Source organism: Nuphar pumila, chromosome 17 (genome assembly GCF_984573655.1).
Source record: "Nuphar pumila chromosome 17, dmNupPumi1.hap1.1, whole genome shotgun sequence".
In the NCBI taxonomy this organism is placed as follows: Eukaryota; Viridiplantae; Streptophyta; class Magnoliopsida; order Nymphaeales; family Nymphaeaceae; genus Nuphar; species Nuphar pumila.
Window position 1 is genome coordinate 9,478,073 of NC_143265.1, and position 22,610 is coordinate 9,500,682.

The 22,610-nt window shown below is 35.5% G+C and overlaps 1 protein-coding gene across 1 annotated transcript; it reads right to left on the reverse strand.

Moving 5' to 3' along the window:
- Positions 1-95: 95 nt before the first annotated feature.
- Positions 96-20,704, reverse strand: LOC149811589 (glycerophosphodiester phosphodiesterase GDPDL6-like). The gene is made up of 10 exons (XM_089992880.1): positions 20,616-20,704; positions 6,631-6,750; positions 5,587-5,921; positions 5,040-5,149; positions 3,910-4,408; positions 3,155-3,190; positions 2,704-2,985; positions 1,636-1,778; positions 611-1,094; positions 96-394 (listed from the first exon to the last, which is right to left on the reverse strand). Exons 1-10 carry the CDS (start codon positions 20,702-20,704, stop codon positions 96-98), a joined length of 2,397 nt encoding a protein of 798 aa, XP_089849006.1.
- Positions 20,705-22,610: the final 1,906 nt, after the last annotated feature.

Here is a 22,610-nt window from a genome sequence, read left to right on the forward strand (position 1 = left end):
TTGAACAATAAATCAACCTAACAAAAAATTATGTGAAAATAATGTATACTAACAAAATTACAATAGAAGCTAGTTAAAACTTAAAACCATTCTAGCTATAACATAGATATGTTTAAAATTGTAATACTAAATGCCAGCATGACTAGAGACAACACTATGTTGATTTCAACTGTTGGCTGCTGATTGGCGTGTGCAGATTCTGCTGGGGCAGGTGACAAAGAATTATCAGGCATAATTGATGCTGGTGGTAGTGGTGGCTCGATGATGTCTGCAACGCTCAAAATTGGAGCTGGTGCTTCGGCAGGTGGCAAGGAGTCGGGTGGAGCCAGAGAACCTGGCCCAATAGGTAAAATGGTGTATCTTGTGTCCTTGTTAGGCTTGTAACATGAACTTCCTATACAATGTACATATAATAGTAAGATCATAGAATTATGACATTTCCGATCCATATAAACTTAAATGAACAACTGTCTACATGTGCAAATCATAACACTTGATCAACATACCCACACACACTCACACACATAAGCATGAATCATATGATCAATATGTTGCAATTTTAAGCATGGAAGTCATACTAAACAAGAACATATATGTGCTTGACACTTACTCAGGTAATTGCTTGCAGTTGCAGGAAATTCAGTCATAAGACCGTCAACTTTCAATGCTTGAACAAAAGTCGCTATTTGGACTGATGGATCAGAAAAGAAATCAAAGGCTAAAGTGATGAACTCATTTCGGAGCACAGATACATAAACAGAGATATTCTTTGCATGCATCTTGTCCACAACATTAGTAAAGCTTGTGATAAAGAAGCCCGAGCTTGTCATTGTGGAAGATTTGCCAACATTAACTGTATCTGCAAACTGCTTGATATCATCTACGCTTGATGGACTAGCACTGCTGATTACCTCATCAATGGCGTATACTCTCTCGTAACTTTTTTCTTGTTTAAATTTGGAAAGCACAGAGCTATCATCTGATTGTATCAGGACTTTTTTAGTTGTTTGCTTGTCATAGCTTGCATTGTGTAAGGCATTGATAATTGCATCTGTTATACTGAGTCCCTTTTTGGATGCTAGGTAAAAAGCATTCTATACATGAGATTTAAAATTAGTTAAAAAAAATACTATTGAAATTATATAAAAATGCATGCTACATATCACTTGACATACTTTATAACTATTAAACATTATCTTGAAAAAGAAGATAGAATTTTGTTACAATAGAAATATCCGAAGCAATTAGGACTTGCCTTCTAGAATATGTTAAACTGAATGCATAAAATCAAATAGGATATTTCACAACTCAAACATGCAAAATCAGATTGCGTTGCTCAAATTACTGGACAACATGTCAATAAATAGGTTTTCAAGCCTTTATACACTGAGATTAGCTTCTGTTATACCTAACAAAAAATTTACTGACAACCTTTAAATTACAAAAAAGTTTGTCAGTTCTGCTGGGCCAAATGGGTTTATTTCATCCCTTTATCTTGACTCTTTTAAAAGAAAATTGTATTCTTGTTTCACCTTTTCTTATTGTATATACATTGCATTTTTCTCCTTAGGTAAGGTTCACTTCCAAAGGTTATTATGAGTAAAAAAAATCTTGATATACACCAAAAACATTCACCTGAATGTTAATCAAGACACCTGAAATTGACTTTTCTTTTGCAAAGGCCAGAAAATCAGCTAGTGTCATAAACTTTCCTTCATTTTTATATGCAGGGTTTCTTTGTAAGCCAGATTGTGATGCATATGGACTAGTCAACTCAGCTGCAAAATGAAAAGCATCAACTGTCAATGGAATTAATCTCTTTGATTTAATTCACTAAATAGAAAGAACATGAATTTTTTAGTATAAGATGAAATTTTATCAAGGTTTTGAGGTGTAGATCTATAGAAGAACATATTTATCTTAACATAAATCTTACAAAATATAGTTTCATCATCATATACACATGGGCAGATTCATGTGCACATCAAAGTTTTATAAGTACATTTAAAACCTATTAAGTTAATTAGCCAAGAAAATATAAATTCCCATAATCTTCATTTCAATAATAAATATGGGTAAAATATGAAGGCATTTAGCATAATTGTTAATCTAGTGAGAGAATGTAGGTGAGGATAAAGAACTTAATGTCCATGGAGTGACAAAGGATTTTTAAATACAAATAATTAACTTCAATAAGATATAGTCATAGTCATAGATAACACTTTCTTTGTAGAATAAACAATGTCAAACTCATAAAATACCATCGAGAGCTTGAAAGTAACTTAAAAAACAGATTAGGCAATTTAATTTAAAAGCACTTCAGAGTAGTGGTAAGCCTTTTATAGAATCAATCAAACATATCAAATGCCAACTTACTTTACTACCATCCCCCTCAAACAAATGAAATACTTTGTTAAGAAGAATTTCAAGATCTTGCTATCAATGAGCTTCTATTTGGTTTTAGTATAAGCACCAAGATACAAAAAATAACAGATTTGTCGATAGTCTTTTTGAAATTTTATATGACTACTAGAATTAAAAACAAAACCTCAAGATTTTTTCTTGTTAAAAAAAGTGATGGTGAAACAAAATGCACATGATTAAAGAATGAATTCTCTACTTGGAAATAGTTCTTCTTTATATAATTCAATGTAAGACTCCTTGTGAAAGCCATTGTTAACAATGGAGTTGGAAGATACATACGCGATAAGCTTTGTATCTCATTCCATGTGAGATCAAAAGAGAAGATGCCACTCTTCTCTTGGATCTCAGAAACCACGCTAGCACGGGGCATGAATGAACTCATTGCTGTTGTACCAACCATGAGGTCCACGCTACTCAAGCAAATGGGAACACCATCTTTTGTCATTTGAACAGAGCAATCAATGATATCAGCACCATCATCTACAGCTCGTTGATAAGCAAGATCTGTACAGCCAGCAAACACTCCACTTGCACCATTATGTGTTATAACCAAAGGTTTTCCTGAAATCAATGCACATTTATTAAGTTAAGGCTATATATAAGTACTTTTCTTTGAAAATAAAGTTGTCTATTAGTATTTTATAACAAACATGCATGCAAGCATGGAAATACACATACACACATATACACACATACATACAATATAGACACTATGTAAAATATAACTCACCGTCATTAGGTGATGTGCTATTAGTGACCATGCAACCTACAAAGATGAAAAAAGTAAGTTAAGCTCAACATCACCAAAAAAACTTAAAAGGACAGAATGAACAAAAAAAATGGTCATTGGTAGCATAAAATGATCATAGGTATAGATTATCCAAAGTATGCATTAGCTTTTGATATTTTTTGAGTAAACTATAAATGACTACTTACTAATGGTATATAAAAATCATATATGTATTAACAAAGAGTGTTTTATCTTATTTATTGGTTCTTAATCAAACATGTTTCATTTTTTTTTCATAACCAAACATGTTTCCTTATAAAATGTAAGTACATGGTTACAATTCTCAATTAAGAATTTATACTTGCATGTTACATAAATTGTGGGATATTCTATAATATTGATTGAAAGGTAAAGCCATTAAGAACATTTCAAGTAAAGATATGTTTAGAAAATTATAGCAATATTAAAAAAGAGTGTATTCTATTATTTATAGGAACTGTTAGTATCATGATCATGACCAATGAAAAAGATAAAGTTGGTTTGTATGAATAGTGAGCTTATCACATTTCTAAAATTCCAAAAATCTTATAGAAAGTTAATAATTAAGTTTTTTCTCAAAAAAATTTATATTGAATAATAAAAGCAAAAGCTAGAAAAGAACACTAGTTATAAGGTGTTTTATATACTCATTCCATGCCATATTAGACAACCAATTTATAAAATGCAAAGAATAAGATAAAGTTAAGAACTCTCACCAGTTGCCTCCGAAGCAGTTGGCGGGAAGTCAGTAAGCAGGCCATCTACAGAGAAGTCAGAATGATATATGAACTGTAAATACTCAGTTATAGGATCATAACTGTAATTGTAGCTAGCAGGGATATCATTTGCAAAAGTAGCTGCATAAACTTCCAATCCCAGTTTGTGAGCATCATTTACAAGGGTAGTTGCAGGCTGCAGATACCCCTTAGTGTCAACCGGCCATATATACTCCTTAGCAACAAGAATCCCAGATGCAAATGTTTTGATGAATGAAAGCTTGGCTACCATTGAACCATATGTGCTATTTCTTGTAGGCTCCACAATATCTGCTTTTAAAAATCTAAATATAAACTTTGTTTTCGGCCCCATTTTTCCTTGCATACTTTGGAGAAAGGCAACTTCTGGCGAAGAGATATAATCAATGCTCATACTCTTTGTCGCAGATATAATATATGATGACATGTCTAGATTGTGCTGCTTGAAGAACAAGTCATACTGCAATAAGAACACAAGGAAAATTTCTAAGAACATAAAGAATTGCATATCTCATACATGAAAAATGATGAGAAAATTTGGCTTTTAGTCCTGCAAAAGTAAGCAGTGACTAGGGCTGGTAAACAAGCCGAATAAACCAAACACATGTTGTCCAGGCTCCGCTTGTTTACAACCAATTTTCGCTCAGGCACGGCTTGTCTAGACCATATGAGCTAAGCAGTGCTTGAGGACGTATGAGCTCAAGCTTGATGAGCCAAACACAAACTGACTCTTAAAAGAAAAAAGCTCTTTTTTCACAAGGACAAAGTGAAAATTGAACTCAACCTCGTCTTTAGGTGCAGGTCACATCCAATCAGTGAATTTTGTTATTTTTTTAACATTTAACATACATAAACTTTAAATAAATTCACTCAAATGAGCTGAGCCAAGATGAACACCCATTGTTCATACTTGGCTCTTTTACACTACATGAACTGGTTGTAGCTAGGCTCCCTGAGCTTATTTGCCGAGTCTGAATGAGCTTTTGGTAATTTGAACTGAGTGAAGCCATGAGCTGCTCGGTTTGTTTACCAGCCTTAGCAATTGCATGAATCTATACGAAACAATGCAGACCAATATAGGTGTAACACACCTGCACATTCACCCAGAGGTGGGGTGCTCTAAGTCCTCCAACATCCTCAAGAGTAGTCATTGGTGCTTGATTATCAAAGATGCTTGGTCGAGAATAAATATTTTGGATCACTGTTTAGGCATAACAATAAAAAAATGTGGTTAGGTTCCAAACAGAGTATAAGAAACACTAGCTATTTACATGGTCATTGTTGCATGAAAGGAAATATGATAACAAAACAAATAATGAGAAATTGGAAAATGTTGGTTCATGAGTAGAAGAATAAAATAGCAATTAATTGATTATGTCTGTTTATTGGCTCCTACTTGGCTAATAGAAAAGGCACAAAATTCAGGCCACTACCAAAGCTGTCTTGAAACAGAGGCAATGCACATGCGTTCATCAAACAAAGAATGATGTTTCCACAACAAAGAGAGCCATCATCTGAATCATGATCAGCAATCTCGATCGGAACTCAGCGAGCTTTGCGATAAAAATTCACCATCTTGAAGATACAAATAAGTAAAGAGATCAAGTTTGATGAAACACAGACAGAATTCTGACTTACATGTGACGTTGGTGAATAGTTGCCTTGATGTAAAATCAATTGCAAACCACCCTCTAACTGGTTTCCCATTGACATTGTAAGTGTTAGAACCCTTGGGGTAAACCATTGCAATATTTGTAGAGTTATCCAGCCTCAAATCACTTCGACATATGCCATTGCCATCCTTTGTGAGTTGCAGGTCACAGTAAATAGCATATCCAGGTAAGCTGATAGAACCAACAGAATCATATGCAAGATTACTGGATTCCGGGAACAGCCCCGAATATCCGCCCCGCGCTATGATCATTGGTGCATCACCTGTATTATGAACATATGAAATGTAATTGTAATAGTGGCTATTATGATCATATGAAATGTAAAATAATATCCCATTCAGTGATCAATAGATACATGGTTTATGAAACCATAGCAAAACAGTGTTGTAAGGAATGGGAGAGTGTTTTTGAAAAATGTTTGTGATGTGGGCGTTTTGGATCACCATGCCTATCTATTAGATGTACAATATGGCCCTCTTACCACACATGGAGCCAAATTTAGAAATTCCATGATAGGGAAATACTTTTCTAAGTTTTTATCATATGCGATTTACTTTTCTACTTTTCCAAGGGGGTTTGGCGTAGTGGTGTGGGGCCTTGGCTGCTAGATGGTCAGTCAAGGTTCGATCATCATTGGCATCGCCCCTCTGCGCAAGCCAATGAACAACATAGGCCTCGGGAGCAGGAGTCCTAGCCTCGGAGTTTTACGCTGCCGGCATGACGACCGTAGGTATGGCACGCTGAGCTGGCACGACCAGATCTTCATGCCGGGTGTGGTTTTTTTGGGTTATAAATTAAAAAAAGATCATATGTGATCGCATCAAATGAATACAACAGCTGGAATTCATGGTGCCAAATTCAGAAAATCCATGATTGTGAATTTAGACGTCCTTTCTTTAGTAATTTTAGCTGTGGTGCTAACAATGACAAACAAAATTTCAATCTTAAAATTAGAATTACAAAACATAAAAAGATAGAAAATAAGATCATAAAGCTAGGCAGCACGTACCGCTCAGCGTCTTCCATTTCTGCGGCGACTTCTGAGCTAGCGCAACGTGGAACATCAAAAGAACCAAGATCAAACCTCTTCCCATTTTCTTGATACCGATGCCTCAATCCTGGAAACACTCTAAACTCCCATCAAATTAAAAGAAAAAAAACAAAAAAATTATAACAAAAAGCATCTTTCAATCCAACAATGGCGCCCATGGAGCAAAAAAAAAAAAGGAAAAAGAGTGTCAGAAAACACAAAACAGAAAAAAAAAAGATTCTTAGATTCTAATCTTTGAGACAAAAAAAAATGTTAAAGAAAGAACAAGATGGTTAATTACACGAATTATCAGGATTTAAAGCGAGGCTTCTTCACAAGTCAATGAATAGTAGATTAAAAAAAAACAAAATTAAATGAAAAATTGTTAGGAGGAGAAGCAAGATTTCACCTTCTCATGCCATGCAAAATTGTGAGGGGAGCTAATGTTAATATTTCTTAAATAACAAATAAATAAATCTAATAATAAAATGAGAAAATAGTAATGGATACTTAATTAATTAAAAAAATATGAAACAAGAAAAAGAACACATAGAACGTTCGCACCTTGATATTCGTGAGGCCAAACAGCTCCTCCTTGAACGGCCACTCTTTTCTTGAGTTTTTTTTTTAACAATATCCAGCCAACAGCTTCTCGCCACGTCATCATGAGGACACGTGTCGAAGAGAGAGTGGACCGATTATTTATTTATTTTTAATTTTTGGTGGGAGAATTGTTGGGAACGTTTTTTTGTCGTTACTCGGTTTCCCAACACCCCGACAGTGTCGGGACAAAAGAGTGCCACCCGACAGTCCAAAGGTTGCGGGGATTCTGTTTGTTTAGGAAAGTGTTGCCACGTCACGATCTGAGGTTGACGTGGAATTTCGAAGTTGACCGGTTTATCCCTTTCCTTAGAGGCCCTCCACTTCGTGGTAAATGACTAACGTGTCCCATGTCAATGGGTCGTATGATGTCCGACTTCCGCCCCGAATCCAAAACTGATTATGGATTGGATCGCCAAAGTCGGATCCGATTCATAATAAGATCCCGGCTCCTTGTCAAGCTTTGAATCTAAATTAGAGTCCAGACTAAGATCCCAGCCTGACTAAAATCGGAATCCAAATATGTGTAAATGCCAAATTTTAAGCTAGTCAGATCCGGATCCATTTTAGCTGATCCCATTCAACTCTGAATTTGAATCTCGGTCTGATTAGGTTTGATCCAATTAGGTCAGATTCTGTAATGCCTAGATCCAACCTGAGCCCAACCCCTTTACATTCTTTCATCCATCATGTCAGTGGAACTGAATCCAGGTCCAGTGCCCGCACCCACTGATCGGTTTCACTAAACACCTTCCAATACTGAATATTTCTAAACTGGTCCGAGATTTCAATAACCAAATCACAAGAAATCGAAGCCCCATCATTATCTGAATCCGTTTATGTGCACAGTCAAAGCCAGTTAGGGTAAAAAGCTATCTGGAACCAGATCTGGTAATGCTTTTTCCAAACTGGTTCACTATCCGCATTCAAACCAAATTGAACTTATGTATCCGTAATTGTTAGAATAATGGGTTATGGATTATATGGATAGTGCAAAATATAAAGGGGCTGTATTGGTTTTCCTCTGACTTCTAGGCAGAGCTGAATCTTATCTTGCATTATCAGGTCTGAATATGGATCGGCTTGTTTGGACTTGGATCCCGGAGACCATTTATCGCATCTGCATTCTGATGATTTTTTTCATTCCTTGCCGGTGGGGTTGGGATTCATAAATGGCTCAGATTTCATTGTACCATCTTTTATAAATGATCGAGAATCCAATGTGCAATTTGGGTGGGATAAAGAGATTGTTCCCAATCAAGAATTGAGTCCTCTTGCCCTTGTGAACAGTATAAAATAGAGATCTAATTAGGTCATGCCTCTTGCCTTCCCAAAATAACAAATTAAATTTGAATATGAATCTAAACTTTAAGAAACAAGTTCTGAATCCAAATCCAGGTCCGAACTAAATCCAACACAGTAGAGTTCAATCAAGACCGAATTTTATATGTTAATGTTAAATCCAAAGGAAAAAAGGCTGTAAGCAAGAATTTTAGATGCGGAAATTGTAAATAGATTGGATTAGATAAGAATCAAAACATAAATATTTAAAAAAGATCACTTTACCTTGGATAAAAAATACAATAATATAATATGTTTTGATTGACTCAAAATTTATAGCCTTTTGAATCAAACTCTTTGGCCAAAATAACTCTCTTTTGGCCTAGGATTTTGAAAATTGAGTTTTGGAGGAAAAGTTCACTTTATAAAATATGATTAGTCTCACATTGAACATTTTTTGAGAAACACAATGGATTTAAAATGTACAGAGTTGACTTAGAAGACAAGGCCCTCAAGAAGTTTGTCAATTAAACTCATATCTAACCATTTTTTTTTTCGATTTAGACCTCATAAAACCTCTTTAAAAGAGATTTAACACCAAACAGTTTAAGAGGTTGACCAGCCAATCAAGGGTCATTCTAGACCATAACTGAGTACGCTACCTAGCCTAACATTTTGGACGTTAGTGAGTTCATGCAATGGCTTTAAGAGCCATTATGGGACACATAAATGCCATGATAAATGGATCTTTGAGATCATGCTGACCAGCCATCTAATCTAGATCTATATGTGCGCTGGAAGGTTCCTTAGACCATAGATAGAGTAACTTGGTCATTCTGGACCATAACTGAGTGTGTTACCTAGCCTAAATGGTTAGCCCAACGCTCTGGGCATTAGTGGGTGTAACATCTATAATTTTGCTTTAATTTAACTTTTAAATTAATGTTAAAATCAGTTTCTAATTTTGGCAAAATTTGAGAGTCTAAGTTGATTAAGCGGTATTTTGGACTCAAACTAGGGTCCATGAGAGGCTAAGAGGGGTCATGCCTAGTCCAATGGGGTGTCAAGTATGGTTAGGGTGGCTCACGGGGGTTCAGGGGGGACTCAGGGTTATTTGGATCTTGGATAGGTTATTTTCGAATCCAAACCTGAGTTTGGATCCAGTGTTGTTTTGGATCTTATGTTTTGATATAAATCTTTAATTTGGTTTTGGATTTAGATCTTTTTGTTTGGTTTCTAGATCCAAATCAACTGGAGATTGGATCTTGATCGGATTTGGATATGAATCAGGTTTTTAGATCTGAATCATTTTTTTGGATCTAGACCCAAGTGGGATCCATACCAAGTTCTAGAGACCTTATTGGAAAGGTCTTTAAACCCTAGAGGATTTTTGAGAGGGTGGGACGCCCCCCTAGTGGATCCATAATAAATTAGATTAATTAGGAATTAATTAAGATTAAAATAATAGTTAATTAAATTAATTACTTAATTAATTAAGAGATTAGTTAGAGTATCTTTGAAATATGGTTCTTAAGGATCAGCCTAGCTACTATCACATTAGGGTTGAACTCCAAGGAGGGGATCTCCCCTTGGTGGGCTTTTCTAATATAAAAAAAGAGAGGTAGGTCTATTTCTTATTCTCGTCTTCTTCTTCTTTTTTCTTTCTTCTTTCTTTGAGCTTTTTCAATAGCCATTGAAGTTCCTCTAAGGTTCTAATATGGGAGACGAAGGCCGATCTACATTTGAGAACCTGATTAAGGTAGGTACATCAATCACATAGGTATAAATTTTTCTAAATACATTGAACGATTTTTAGATCTGAAGCAATGATGGATCAGACCTTGAAACACCTTTCTAAGATTGATTTTTAATCTAGAGAACATGTTTTTATGGATCTTTGTTACCATAAAAAAATGATTTTAGAAATAGAATGATTTTTGGGCTTTTTTTGTGAAAAATGATTTGGGAAAAACTTATTTCTTGTTCTTTTCTAGATCTTATTTATTTCAACATGTTTAATATATTAATTTTAGGTTATATTAATGAAATATAAGTTTTATAAGTTCTTAAAATTTGTTATACGCTTGAATCTATGTTCTTATATGAGAAAAATTATTTTAAAAAAAGTTTTGACAAAAATGGTTTTAGGGTTTTGATGTTTTTTATAAAGAAAGTTGATTTAAAAATGTATGATAGATTATTTCATGTTTAGCATGATTAAACATCATGTTAATGTATAAAAAATCCATGTTTCCATGATTGTTTAGGTTTTCTTATGATTCTTGCATAGATATAATCTTATTTGAGGTATTTCTTGAAAGTTTTATGATTCTTGGATGATGTATGTTATTGTTTTATCAAGATTAGCATGAATCTGAGCAAATATATGTTGTATGATGATGTAAATCTGTTTAGAGTATTAACAATTGTGATTATAGAGATTTTTACCTTGAATCTTGCTTTTGCTTTATGGATTTTGCTTGAGTTTGAATCCTGACTTTTCTGTCCACATTTTTTATTCTAACCTGTTTCAAAAAAAAAATTGATATCTCTATGAAAACAAAATCAATATATTAAAATAAAAATAGTGAAGTATTTTACACACCCAAGGCTTCAATTTAGAATCTTGTTTTAGTTCGTTTGCATTAGTATTAAGGCTGAAACGTTCATTGCAATAGAACACTGGTTTTCTGTCCTATCTGCATGACTGTTCTGACCCATAATTTTGATGGTTTTAAAGACCCAAACAAGACTGATCAAAATAAATTGAAACAAATCTGGGTAAAAGGTAACATGTTTAAGAAGATTCTCTAGAAACAATTTTGTCAAAAGATTTTTCTATAGGTTTAAAGAAATTCTCCAAATTGAGATAAATTTCTACAGTTGACAGGATCTCTCTTATATTTTCTCTGAACAGGGTTTAGTCCCATTTTTTATTTTATTTTATTATAATAAATTTTTTACTTCTATTTTTCTAAGACATGGGGGAATTTTTTGTAAAATGAAAAAGGTATAATTCGATCTCTGTGATTTTTGATGAATTTTTCAAAAACAGGTTAACAAGGATCTGAATTTACACATTATGACATGTATGGATGCTTAAATGTATTTTATATTATGTAACATGATTATGGATGATTATATTGAAATTTGAGCTGATATGCATGCAAACTGAATGTATTTTATGTTATTCTTAATTTATAACCATTTACATAACATGCATGTTAATGAACATTGGATATCATAAGGCATGATTAGTGTAAATTAAATTGTTACACATGTTGTTGCTTGTTTAAGCATGATCATGAATTGCATATGGTTGTAGCCTTTATTTATGCATGTGAATATATGACATGGTAATAATAATGTATGATATGAGCATGTGTGTGGCTTGATGTAAACCAGAGTTCAGTGGACTACCATGTGTCCTAGGTGGTATATCCAAAATCTCAGTAGAGTAAGAATTAATCAATTTTGTACAGGATCACTAGGAGTTTGTCTCGGTTACAAACCGCTCAGTGGAACCATAGTGTGAGGTTGCAGATTTTTCAGTTCAATGAGGTTAATAAAATACATGACATAATATACCCTACATTGAATTGATTGAATTGAAGTTAGGAACCCGAGAGTATACCTTTGGGTAGAAGAAAGAGTGGAACATAAGAAATAAAAATAAAATCATTCTTGCATGCAAAAAATTGTTTTAACAAAAGGTTTTGGCAAAAATGTTTTTAGGGTTTTGATGTTTTTGATAAAGAAAGTTGATCTGAGTATGTATGATGGATTATTTCATGTTTAACATGCTTAAACATGTTAATGTATAAAAAATCTATGTTTTCATAATTGTTTAGGGTTTCTTATGATTCTTGCATAGATGTAATCTTATTTGAGATATTTCTTAAAAGTTTTATGATTCTTGGATGATGTATGTTATTATTTTAGTAAGATTAGCATGAATCTGAGCAAATATGTATTGTATGATTATGTAAATATATTTAGAGCATAAAAAATCATGATTATATAGATTTTTATCTTGAATCTTGTTCTTACTTTATGGATCTTGCATGAGTTTGAATTTTGGCTTTTCCGTCCTCATTTTTTATTCTAACCTATTTTAGAAATAAATTGATATCTTCATGCAAACAAAGGTAATAAATAAAAATAAAAATAAAAATAAAAATAAAAATAAAAATAAAAATAAAAATACTGAAGTGTACTATACACCCAGGGCTTAAATTTAGATTTTTTTTCTCTTCATTTGAATCAGTATTGAGGTTGAAATGTCTATTGCAATATAACACTAATTTTCTGCCCTATCTGCAAAACTATGACAACTTACAATTTTGATGATTTTAAAGACCCAACCAAGACTGATAAAAATAAATAAATAAAAAATTAGGTGAAAGGTAGCATATATAAAAAGATCCTGCATGAAGGGTTTTCTCAAAAGTTTTTTCTATAGGTATGGAGAAATTCTCCAAACCGGGATAAATTTTTACAGTTGATAGGGTCTGTCTTACATTTTTTCTTAAAAGGGTTTAATCCCAAAATTTTCCTAATTTTATTATAATAAATTTTTTAGTATTTTTTTAAGACTATTTTCTTGAAGCATGGAGGCATTTCTTGTAAAATGGGAAAAATATAATTCAATTTCTGTGATTTTTAGTGGGTTTTTAAAAAATAGGTTAATAGAGATCCGAATTTACACATTATGATATGTATGGATGCTTAAATGTATTTTATATTATGTAGCATGATTATGGATGTTTATCTTAAAATTTGAGCTGATATGCATGTAAACTGAATGTATTCTATGTTATTCTTGATTTATAATCATTCATATGACATGCATGAATAAACATTGGATATCATAAGAAATGATTAGTGTAAATTAAATTGTTATATATGTTTGTTTAAGCATGACCATGAATTGCTTATGGTTGCAACCTTTATTTATGCATGTGAGCATATAATATGGTGATAATGATGTTTGATATAAGCATGTGTGTGGCTTGGTATGAGCCAAGGTTTAGTAGAACCTATGGGTGCCTATGGTGCACCAGAGATAGATAAGATATCCATGCACAAAATCATATAATTTTTTCGTGGAGGCCGGGCTCACAGTGTGATCTGTAGGATCCGAATGGGTCAAAACAGACTTGCTTAGAGAATCTCCAATAGGGAGATTGGGCATGTGAGCCTGAGTGCATGTGTCATGAGCACATATAATTTAATTTATGAGCCTAATAATTAAATAATACCCATGACCCATTCAAATTAGATCATTTGGACTGAGATCCACTTTGGAGAGAGTGAGGGTACACACGATCGGTTGACCGTTATTTTGTTTTGGATAGTGACGATGTCTCTCGTTTCCCTGTCTCTGGTCTTCGAGGGCCCAAACTACTATGTGTCCTAGGTGGTATATCCAAAATCTCTGTAGAGTAGGAATCAATTTTGTAAAGGACCACTAAGAGTTTCTCTCAGTTACAGATTGCTCAAGTGGAACCTCAGTGCGAGGTTCCAGATTCTTCAGTTCAATGAGGTTAATAAAATACATGACATAATATACCCATCATTGAATTGGTTGAATCGAAGTTAGGAACTCGAGAGTGTACCTTTGGGCAGGAGAAAAAGTAGAATATAAGAAATCAAAATGGAATCATTGAAGTATTTTTGTTTGTGCATAAATTATTATTTCTTTAGTATAATGCATTGTAGCATGTTTATCCTGTAAAATGAATGCAAACATGATTAGTTATAAATATGTGATTTATGCTTAATTCTGATGTTGTGATGTTGCATGATTTAGATGATATTTACAATTATGTCAATGCCTATTATGTGATTAAAATATTTGTGTTAACGTGTTTTGGTGATTACATATTGAGGCTCTAAACTTATGCCTCTACTTATAATATTTTAGGTAATGAGTAAGCTGGAGGGTGATGACAGTAGGCTCAGGATGTCACCAAGAGGGTCACAGTTCTTTATGACTTTGAGAGGACTTGACATTTTGATTAAGTCCTGTTAATTCTGATAATGTTTGAGATTAGTATTTGATGCATTTTAAATGTAAACAATGGTTTGATTTAGTTATTCTAGTCTTCTTATGTGTGGTATATATAACCTGCCCAAGACTTGAACCATATTTAAAAATAGTTTCCGCTATGTTTCTTAAAAATTGTGTAAAGGGGTTTAAAAAATATTTTTTTTCTAAATTTTTGGTTTAAAAATTGGGGCGTTACAATGGGTGCATGCAATGGCTTTAAGAGTCATTATGGGACATGTAAATGCTGTGGTCAATGAACCTCTGAGGACCTATTGACTAGCCATCTAATCTAGGTCTATATGTACCCTAGAAGGTCCCTTAGTCCATAGACAGAGTGACTTGGCTGATGTAGAATCTTTTCTTCTTCTTTTCACTTTTGAATAAAAAATTATTTTATTTTTTCTGTAGGTCTGCTCAAGCTAATCGTGTCATGATATTCAATTACCTTAGTGCGAAATGTGATCGAGAAAATCATGAGAGGTGCGAGCTTAGTTGTATCCTAAAAGCGAAGTTGCAGTTAACCCTTTTGCACCCAATTTACCCGAAGGGACAATTGTAGCTTTTAATAGAACACCATACTACATTGCCTCCAAGTAAATGTGGTTATTGTCATCATCATGGTTGCCATTCGGATTATGCAAAAATTTCAACATAATCCAAAACATGATCCTGAGATATGTTCACACTTTACTTTAAGATCCATATAACAACAAAAAATTATTAGATTTAGATCGGATGTCCCATACACTTTTCCGATGCTAAATCAAATGAATGCACACCACCGATCGTGCACAATGAGCTGCACATATTTTGTTTTTTTACATTTTGGACCTTTAGTGGCGGTCTGAGACCACCAATAAAAGTAAAAAAATTGAAAAAATACATACGCAGACACACTGGGTGCGTTTGACCTCATTCGACGCCCAACGCATTTGACGATACATGTTTGCCTATATATATATTTATATTGGCTACTAATAAAGGTAAGGAACTAATGAGTAAAAATCAATCTTTTCTTCAAAAAATTCCAATGTTACTTAGATCAAATGTTATGTATGTGATCTACATGGTTTGTTTAGTTGGAAATTTGTTTTGAATAATGTGATTATGACAAGTAATTAGGTTTTTTAGAAGGGTTAAAAAATCAACAGCCCACAATGTGCCATAACTCAAAAATTCATCTTTTTACATAAAAAAACATGATCCATGGCTTGATCCTTAGCAAATAAACCATGTTGAACACATCTATGTGGTTAGATTGAGTTGACAGAACTTGCACATATTATTTCTAGCTCATTAGTTCCTTACCTACATCAGTGACAAATAATATATATACTATACACAAATATACGAGGATATTTGTGTGCGAAGGCCACGACATTCCAAATGTGAAAAGGTGCACACATTTTAAGGGTCCTTAGCAACTCATGGTTGCAAATATCCCCAAAAATGTGCAAGCCTCCTTTTAATAAAATGGCACACAGGCATGACATTCACAAATGTGTAGGAGAAAATTCACATATTTGAATATTTCGAAGTAAGTTCACATATCTGAAAAAAATTCTCTTGTGCAAAGGGTAAAAATGTTTTTTTACAGCAAAAAATTATGAATTTAGACATCGGGTAAATTTTAAAAATTATAAAACATTTCAAGAAACATGCAATTTTTGGCGTACACAGTCATTTTTCGTATATAAAATAAGAAATTGCGCTGGGCCAGACAATTAAATTATGGTAAAAGGAATGAGAGAAATGCTCATGGAGTTTTACACAGCAGACATTGAAACAGGACCACGATCAATGTGGCACTTCTGGGCCCACACTAAGACATCCAAAATCCAAATATTAGGGGTGGTTTCTCCTGGTTATGAAAAAAGAAAAGAAAAGACATCATTTTTTTTTAAAGGCAACCTGGGGTTAAGCAGATCCCTACCAGTTGTATAATGATAACATTGAGATTTGAACTTGCAACGTCCCAACACAAGGTAACGTGCACTATTTGCTCATACCAAACAACCGGAGCCCCCGTCGGTAAAAAAAATAAAAGACAGAGACTCTATTGATAACAACTTATGAATAAGTCTTTGGCCCAGACTCCTTTATGTCAAATATTTGATCAAATCCATTGACGTGAATAATTCATGAGCTGAAATCGTTCTTGGGTTTTTCTTGGGGATAATCAAGCTGGGGTTAGGCAGATCACAGACCTTACTAGTACACCAAGAAACTAATTAATACAATTCGTTGCAGACCATTGATAATAGGATACCACTTAGGTGCTTTATCCATCCAAATCCTGTTTTCTCCAATGGCAGCCAGTTTGAATAGGTTCCTCTCTATGACATTTGATTTGTTAGCTGCCCAATTACATCTTTTTTAATCTAGAAAAAATGTAAATCATGTTATGAACATCCATGCTAATCTTTATCTAGGCGGGTCCGGTAAGGCCGGGTCTTACTTTGGAGGGAGTCAAGCCCATTAAGTGACCAGTGTGCCTATGAAGATTTTTATATCATAAAAAAAACCATTTGCACTAAACTGATGAGTACAACCAAGGGGGGCTCCGCTTGTCTGGCAGGAGCAGTTAGTGCACGTCACCTTGTATTGGGATGTTACAAGTTCGAATCCCAATGGTATGGTTGTATAACTGGTAGGGGTCTGCCTAACCACAGTTTTTTCTGTCAAAATAAAAACTGATGAGTACAAATACAAATCCGGATTGCTAGAAGTTAATTACATCCAACCTGGCTTACTAGCTAAGACCTGCTTAATTAAAGGACCTTACGTAGTTGGCTTCAAGAATTAGCCCACTTGGGTCTAACCCAAGTCCACCATGGCTTTATAGCCCTAAACAGGCCACTTGGAAAAATATTTTTCTAGCCAAAGAATATGATTAGGAGCTATTCTTCATCTTGATAGCCACGCTGAAGTATATAATACCAGCTTGGATAGGATTATTTTCATAGCTATGATGACAACATACTTATAGAGTTGGATATTGGTTGCTAGATGTTTGGGAAGAGGAAAAAATAAAAAGACCCACCAGCTTATGCAGAAGAACCGAGTCCATAAGGATTCATTTTTTGATTTGATGGGTAGTAACTTTTTTTTTCCTAGCCAAACTGATGGTCCCAATGAGATTCAAACTTGAGACCCTTGTCCAAGATGGTGCAGTTAACTACATGTGAATCCGCGGGTCAGGGCCCATGGACTATGTTATCATGGCTGATGTAGTAATCAGGTCCTGCTCCAAGTGGGATCCAATTCAAGCCACACGCTGAGCACCCAAAAGATAGTCCCAGCCTGCCGTCGATCCCAAAGTGGGACGGCTCTAAGAAGGAATCTGGTTTAAATCCATTGGGATATGTCAACATTGGAAACTGGGGAACAGTAGAACCCAGGAACCCAAGTGAGCATGCTGCGAAACCGAGGCAGAACAGATCATATGGCATATGATGAGCCTCCATCATATGTCAATTTTGACTGTTAACAGACCTCCAGATTGTGCCACGTGGTCCTCACCCCAGAAAATTTCCAACAAGGCCAAACTCACTAACCGATTGCACACGCGGCACAATCTCGGCTTTGATATCTATGGTCAAGATTGGGATATCATGAGAAGGCCCATCATATGCCATGACTTGATCCATGTTTTGCAGCAACTGTGAGGATTCTTTTCTATAATGCTACAGTAAAACTGCTTTTGTGGTTTACACCTTTTATGATACTGAATAACACAACTGACTTTTCCAATTTTTCTTGTACAAAGTACTTATAAAGATGCTATCTTAGTGAAGATAGCAAATATCTGTACTTAACTTTCCCAACCCAATTGCCAATTTAGACCTTGGAGACTAATATATATACATATATATATATATATATTTATCTTTATCTTGCTTGAGACAAGCTTCTTTCGTACTTCATGATTGAAAAGAGCCTAACCTTTCTTCTATCAAGCATTTCTTGATTTAAAAGCTCTAGGCTAGAGAAAAAGAGTGTGGGTGTGAAAATGCAGGTTAACATCAATGTGAGGAGTGCAATTGTTAGCATTCAACCACCAGAGTCTAAGGGAAGGGATTTGATAGGATCACACCCAACAGGACCGGTCCATCTAGGCTTCTACCTAAAAGATTCAGTGAAGATAACGAGGGGGGAGAGTTCAGATTCAGATGCTTCTCTGATGACCCAATGCTATGAGGATCTGGTTATTGTCATGTTGCAGTGCTCAGTGCTTGGGAGTATGGACTATGGACTACACTATAGGCACAAAAAATTAAAATCCAAGCAAAAGAGGGGATCATTATGGGAAATTGAGGATCATACAAATGAAATTCAGTGAACAACAAATGTGGCACCCGACATACAACAATACCACCGTTAATCAAGACATGGCATGCACATGCATTAATAAACCAAACCTTCTCGCAAATTCAGAGAAAAAGTTATAACTGAAAAACAACAGGAAGAACCCACTACACCCACACTATAGAACATATTGTTTTCTCATAACTCATGTATAGTAAACAAATATTCAGATTTTTTTAGGGATTCCTTAAAACAGTACCTAAATCAAATTTAGGTTCTTTTTTCCTATTCAAGCCAAAAGAAAAACCTGTACCTCAAAAATCCAATGCTTGGGGGCTACGGCTGTTGCGAGAAGGAGAGTGCTTCCACCGGCCTCGACTGCTCCGATGCCGTGGAGGGGGATTCTGAGAGGAAGAGAAGGCATGAAGCCGAGAGATAGAGGGACATCGAGGGACGAGGTCGACAAAGAGAGAGGGAGAAAGAGAGTAGAGCGAGGGAAACCAACTTGGGATTCCCATTTTGAAAGGGGAAAGCCCGGAAAGGGAGGAGACAACCTATCTCTCGGTGGTTGCGCTCTGACCCCGCTCCCCATTGTGATTTCTTTCTTGCGGGGATAGGGTTCACTCTGAACCCTAACCCTCTCTTTTTATCGGGCAACTCGCATCGAGTTGCCTTTACCTACCTTCTTTTATTTTATTTTTTTTAAGCAGGGCGCGGTCTGGCTCCTAACCCGAGACTCGAAAACCAATATTTAGTTGGGTCCGTGCCTCACCCATACGATGAGGATCCACAAGTTGGATCTGAATGGATCCAACCGTGGATCCTTGAGTTATATATATATATATATTTCCTATGTTTATTATTTTATATATATATATATATATTATTTATTTAAATATTTCTTTCTTTTCTAATAGGTTTACATGATATTATATGTATTTCTATCTATGGATCCTTTTATGGGTCCTAGATCCGAAACTTGGATCCCAGGTCCAAATCAAATATTTTATGTATTATAATAATATTTTTTTAAAAAAATAACAAAAATACGGTTATTACATTCCTACCCCTTTGAAAGAATTTCGTCCTCAAAATTAGAACCTACCGAATAAGTGTGGGTAACACCAAAATCAAATATCACACGAGTCTAATAATCGACAACTAAGAAGATACCTTCGATCAGATCAATCTGATCATCCTACGTAGTGGTCATAATGTCATAAACTCTCCCATTGGTTCTTCGTTGACCTTGCTGCGGTTGAGACCTCTATGGCTGTTGCTATTGTGGCTGTTGCTGTTGTCTCGCTTGGGTCATTGGCTGGTTTGGACAATTGGGAGCGATGTGCCCAAGCTGTTGGCACTGATAGCAAACCCCCTTAAACATCAGACAAAAGCCCTGAGAATGACTTTTGTTACACCTACGACACATCGATTGTGCCTTCCCCTGCTGCTGCCTCTGCTGAGGTCGTCCTTGTTGCGCGCCCTGCTGACCTTCCCCTGGGTCCGCTGCCTCTTGCCTCCCTCTTCCTTCCCACCTGCGGGTGGGTTCTTTCTCGCATTACCAGCCGAACTAGCTCTATTGTTGCCCTTCTTTTGCGAGTCACCCCTGAACCTTTTCCATTCCTCGTTCAGGACCGCCGCAGTTTCAATCACCTCCGCCAATGTAGTGGGTCAGCCTCCTAACATCTGCACTCTAAGTCTATCTTTCAAACCACGTACATACTTCATCGCTCTCGCCTTCTCATTCTTGAAGAGGTTCGGGCAGTACCTCTCGAGACTCCAGAATCTAGTGGTGTAGTCCACCAGACTCATGTTCCCTTGAGTCAAGTCGAGGAACCTCAGTTGCATTTGCTCCTTGGTGTAAGAGGAAAAATAAGCATCCAAAAACTCATCCCTGAACACCTCCTAGGGAATCACGTTAAGGTCAGTGAACTTCACACTTCGCAGGGTGTCCCACCACTTTTTGACATAGCCCTTCAGACGGTACATGCTGAAAATTGTCTTCTTGTCCTCAGGGATAGGTAGGACGTCAAACGCTCGCTTAATCTCCTCAACCCAGCTCTCTGCTGCTTCGGGGTCGGCCTTGCCCACAAAAGTCGACGAGTCTAACTTTAGGAACCTCTTGAAGGAAATGTCGCCTATGTTCAGAACAACCTCAACAGAAGGGTCACGCGCAGTTACCTGCGCAGTCTGTGCCGCCTGCATGGCCTGTGCTGTCTGCGTCGCCTATGCCATCATGGTCTCGGTTAAGGTGTCAATGACATCCATCATGAAATTCCTCTGCTCCTGCTAGTTCGTGGGAGCACCAATGGAGGATGAAGCACCTCTACGTGAATACGACATCTATAATGCATATATTTTTTGGACAAAATTTGACCCTTACCAAACCTACCCCCCTTAGGATTGGTCACATACGTTTACCATAATTATAATTATTATACACACAACAACATCTCTTAATTAGTATCTCAAAATCATGAATTAAATATAAGAAATTTACATACTTTCATAAAAGTACCTCATAGCCTTACCGGTGAAGGAGACCGCTCTAGAGTACGAGGCACGACTTGCTGACATTCTTGGACATGACTCACTTACCAAAAGAGAAATTTTGGTACAAAAAGATGATACAATATAAGATTTTATGGTAGGCTCTGATACCAAACCTGTAACGAACCTAATTCATACCCTTGAAAATGTATTTTATTTTTTACAAGTGTGAAAACAATTCCAGCGACCCGGGGCCTTACAATTAAATACAACCACCACCACAAGGGATCTTATACTCATCTTTCATACCAAACCAACCCAAACTTTATTTATTAAAATGCAAAGAATCTGAGACATAATTAAATGAAAGTAAAGCAAAAGAAAGATAAAAGGAAAAAAGTCACACCGTCCAAAGAATCTGCCATGTAGTTGTGTAGTCTCCTCGTGACTCTTTTCAAAAGCAAGTCACCCCACTAAGCATTTGAGGCTGTGAAAAATATAAAAAGTAGGGTGTCAAAATCCAAAGAATCCTGCGTACAGGTTTCTCTAATGAATCAAATAAGTAAAAATAACATAAATAAGATTCATGCAATATTTTAGAGGGACATAAATATAATATGTTCATAATTCAATTAATCATTCATGCAATAGAGAATAATTATTAGGCATGAGCGAACATTTAAATACAACAAAGATAACAATCTAGGCATTAACGACATTTAACATGCATTAATGAGCAACATCATGCATTCATCAATATATCACATTTAAGGAAATAAGTAAAACATGCATGATCTAATGCATAGCAGGAATATACATGATTTCAATGCGATGCATGAGTAAATTATTACCTCTTATTAGAATTTTCTTTTCATATGCATGTCCTTATTAAATGCACACAATTTAAGTTCCTCTTTTTAATTACCGTTGCCCGCGGATACACCAAATGAGAAAAATCTCTGAAGTCAAGTTAGGTTCCCAGGGTAGTTTAGCACATAATTTGTATTTTAATACTGGGTTCTAAACTTAGCCCTCGACCGATATCAGGAAACAACACTATCTATCAGAGCATTGAAAATCATCATCCAATGTCGGGGACACCATAGAAATCAGCATCCACTGACGCCACTTTCTTGGTATACCAAAACAACATTTGTATCTACACACCACCCCCAGGCAAAGTAGCAGATTCTCTCTAAAATCATGGCCAGGAGAAAAAACCTCAATA

Coding starts and splice junctions, on each gene's coding strand:
- LOC149811589 (XM_089992880.1), bottom strand. CDS start 20,704: ATGAGTCTGGTGGACTACACCACTAGATTCTGGAGTCTCGAGAGGTAC. Junction 6,751..20,615: donor GAGAAGGCGAGAGCGATGAA/GTATGTACGTGG, acceptor ATGGGAGTTTAG/AGTGTTTCCAGGATTGAGGC. Junction 2,986..3,154: donor TAGCACATCACCTAATGACG/GTGAGTTATATT, acceptor CATTGATTTCAG/GAAAACCTTTGGTTATAACA.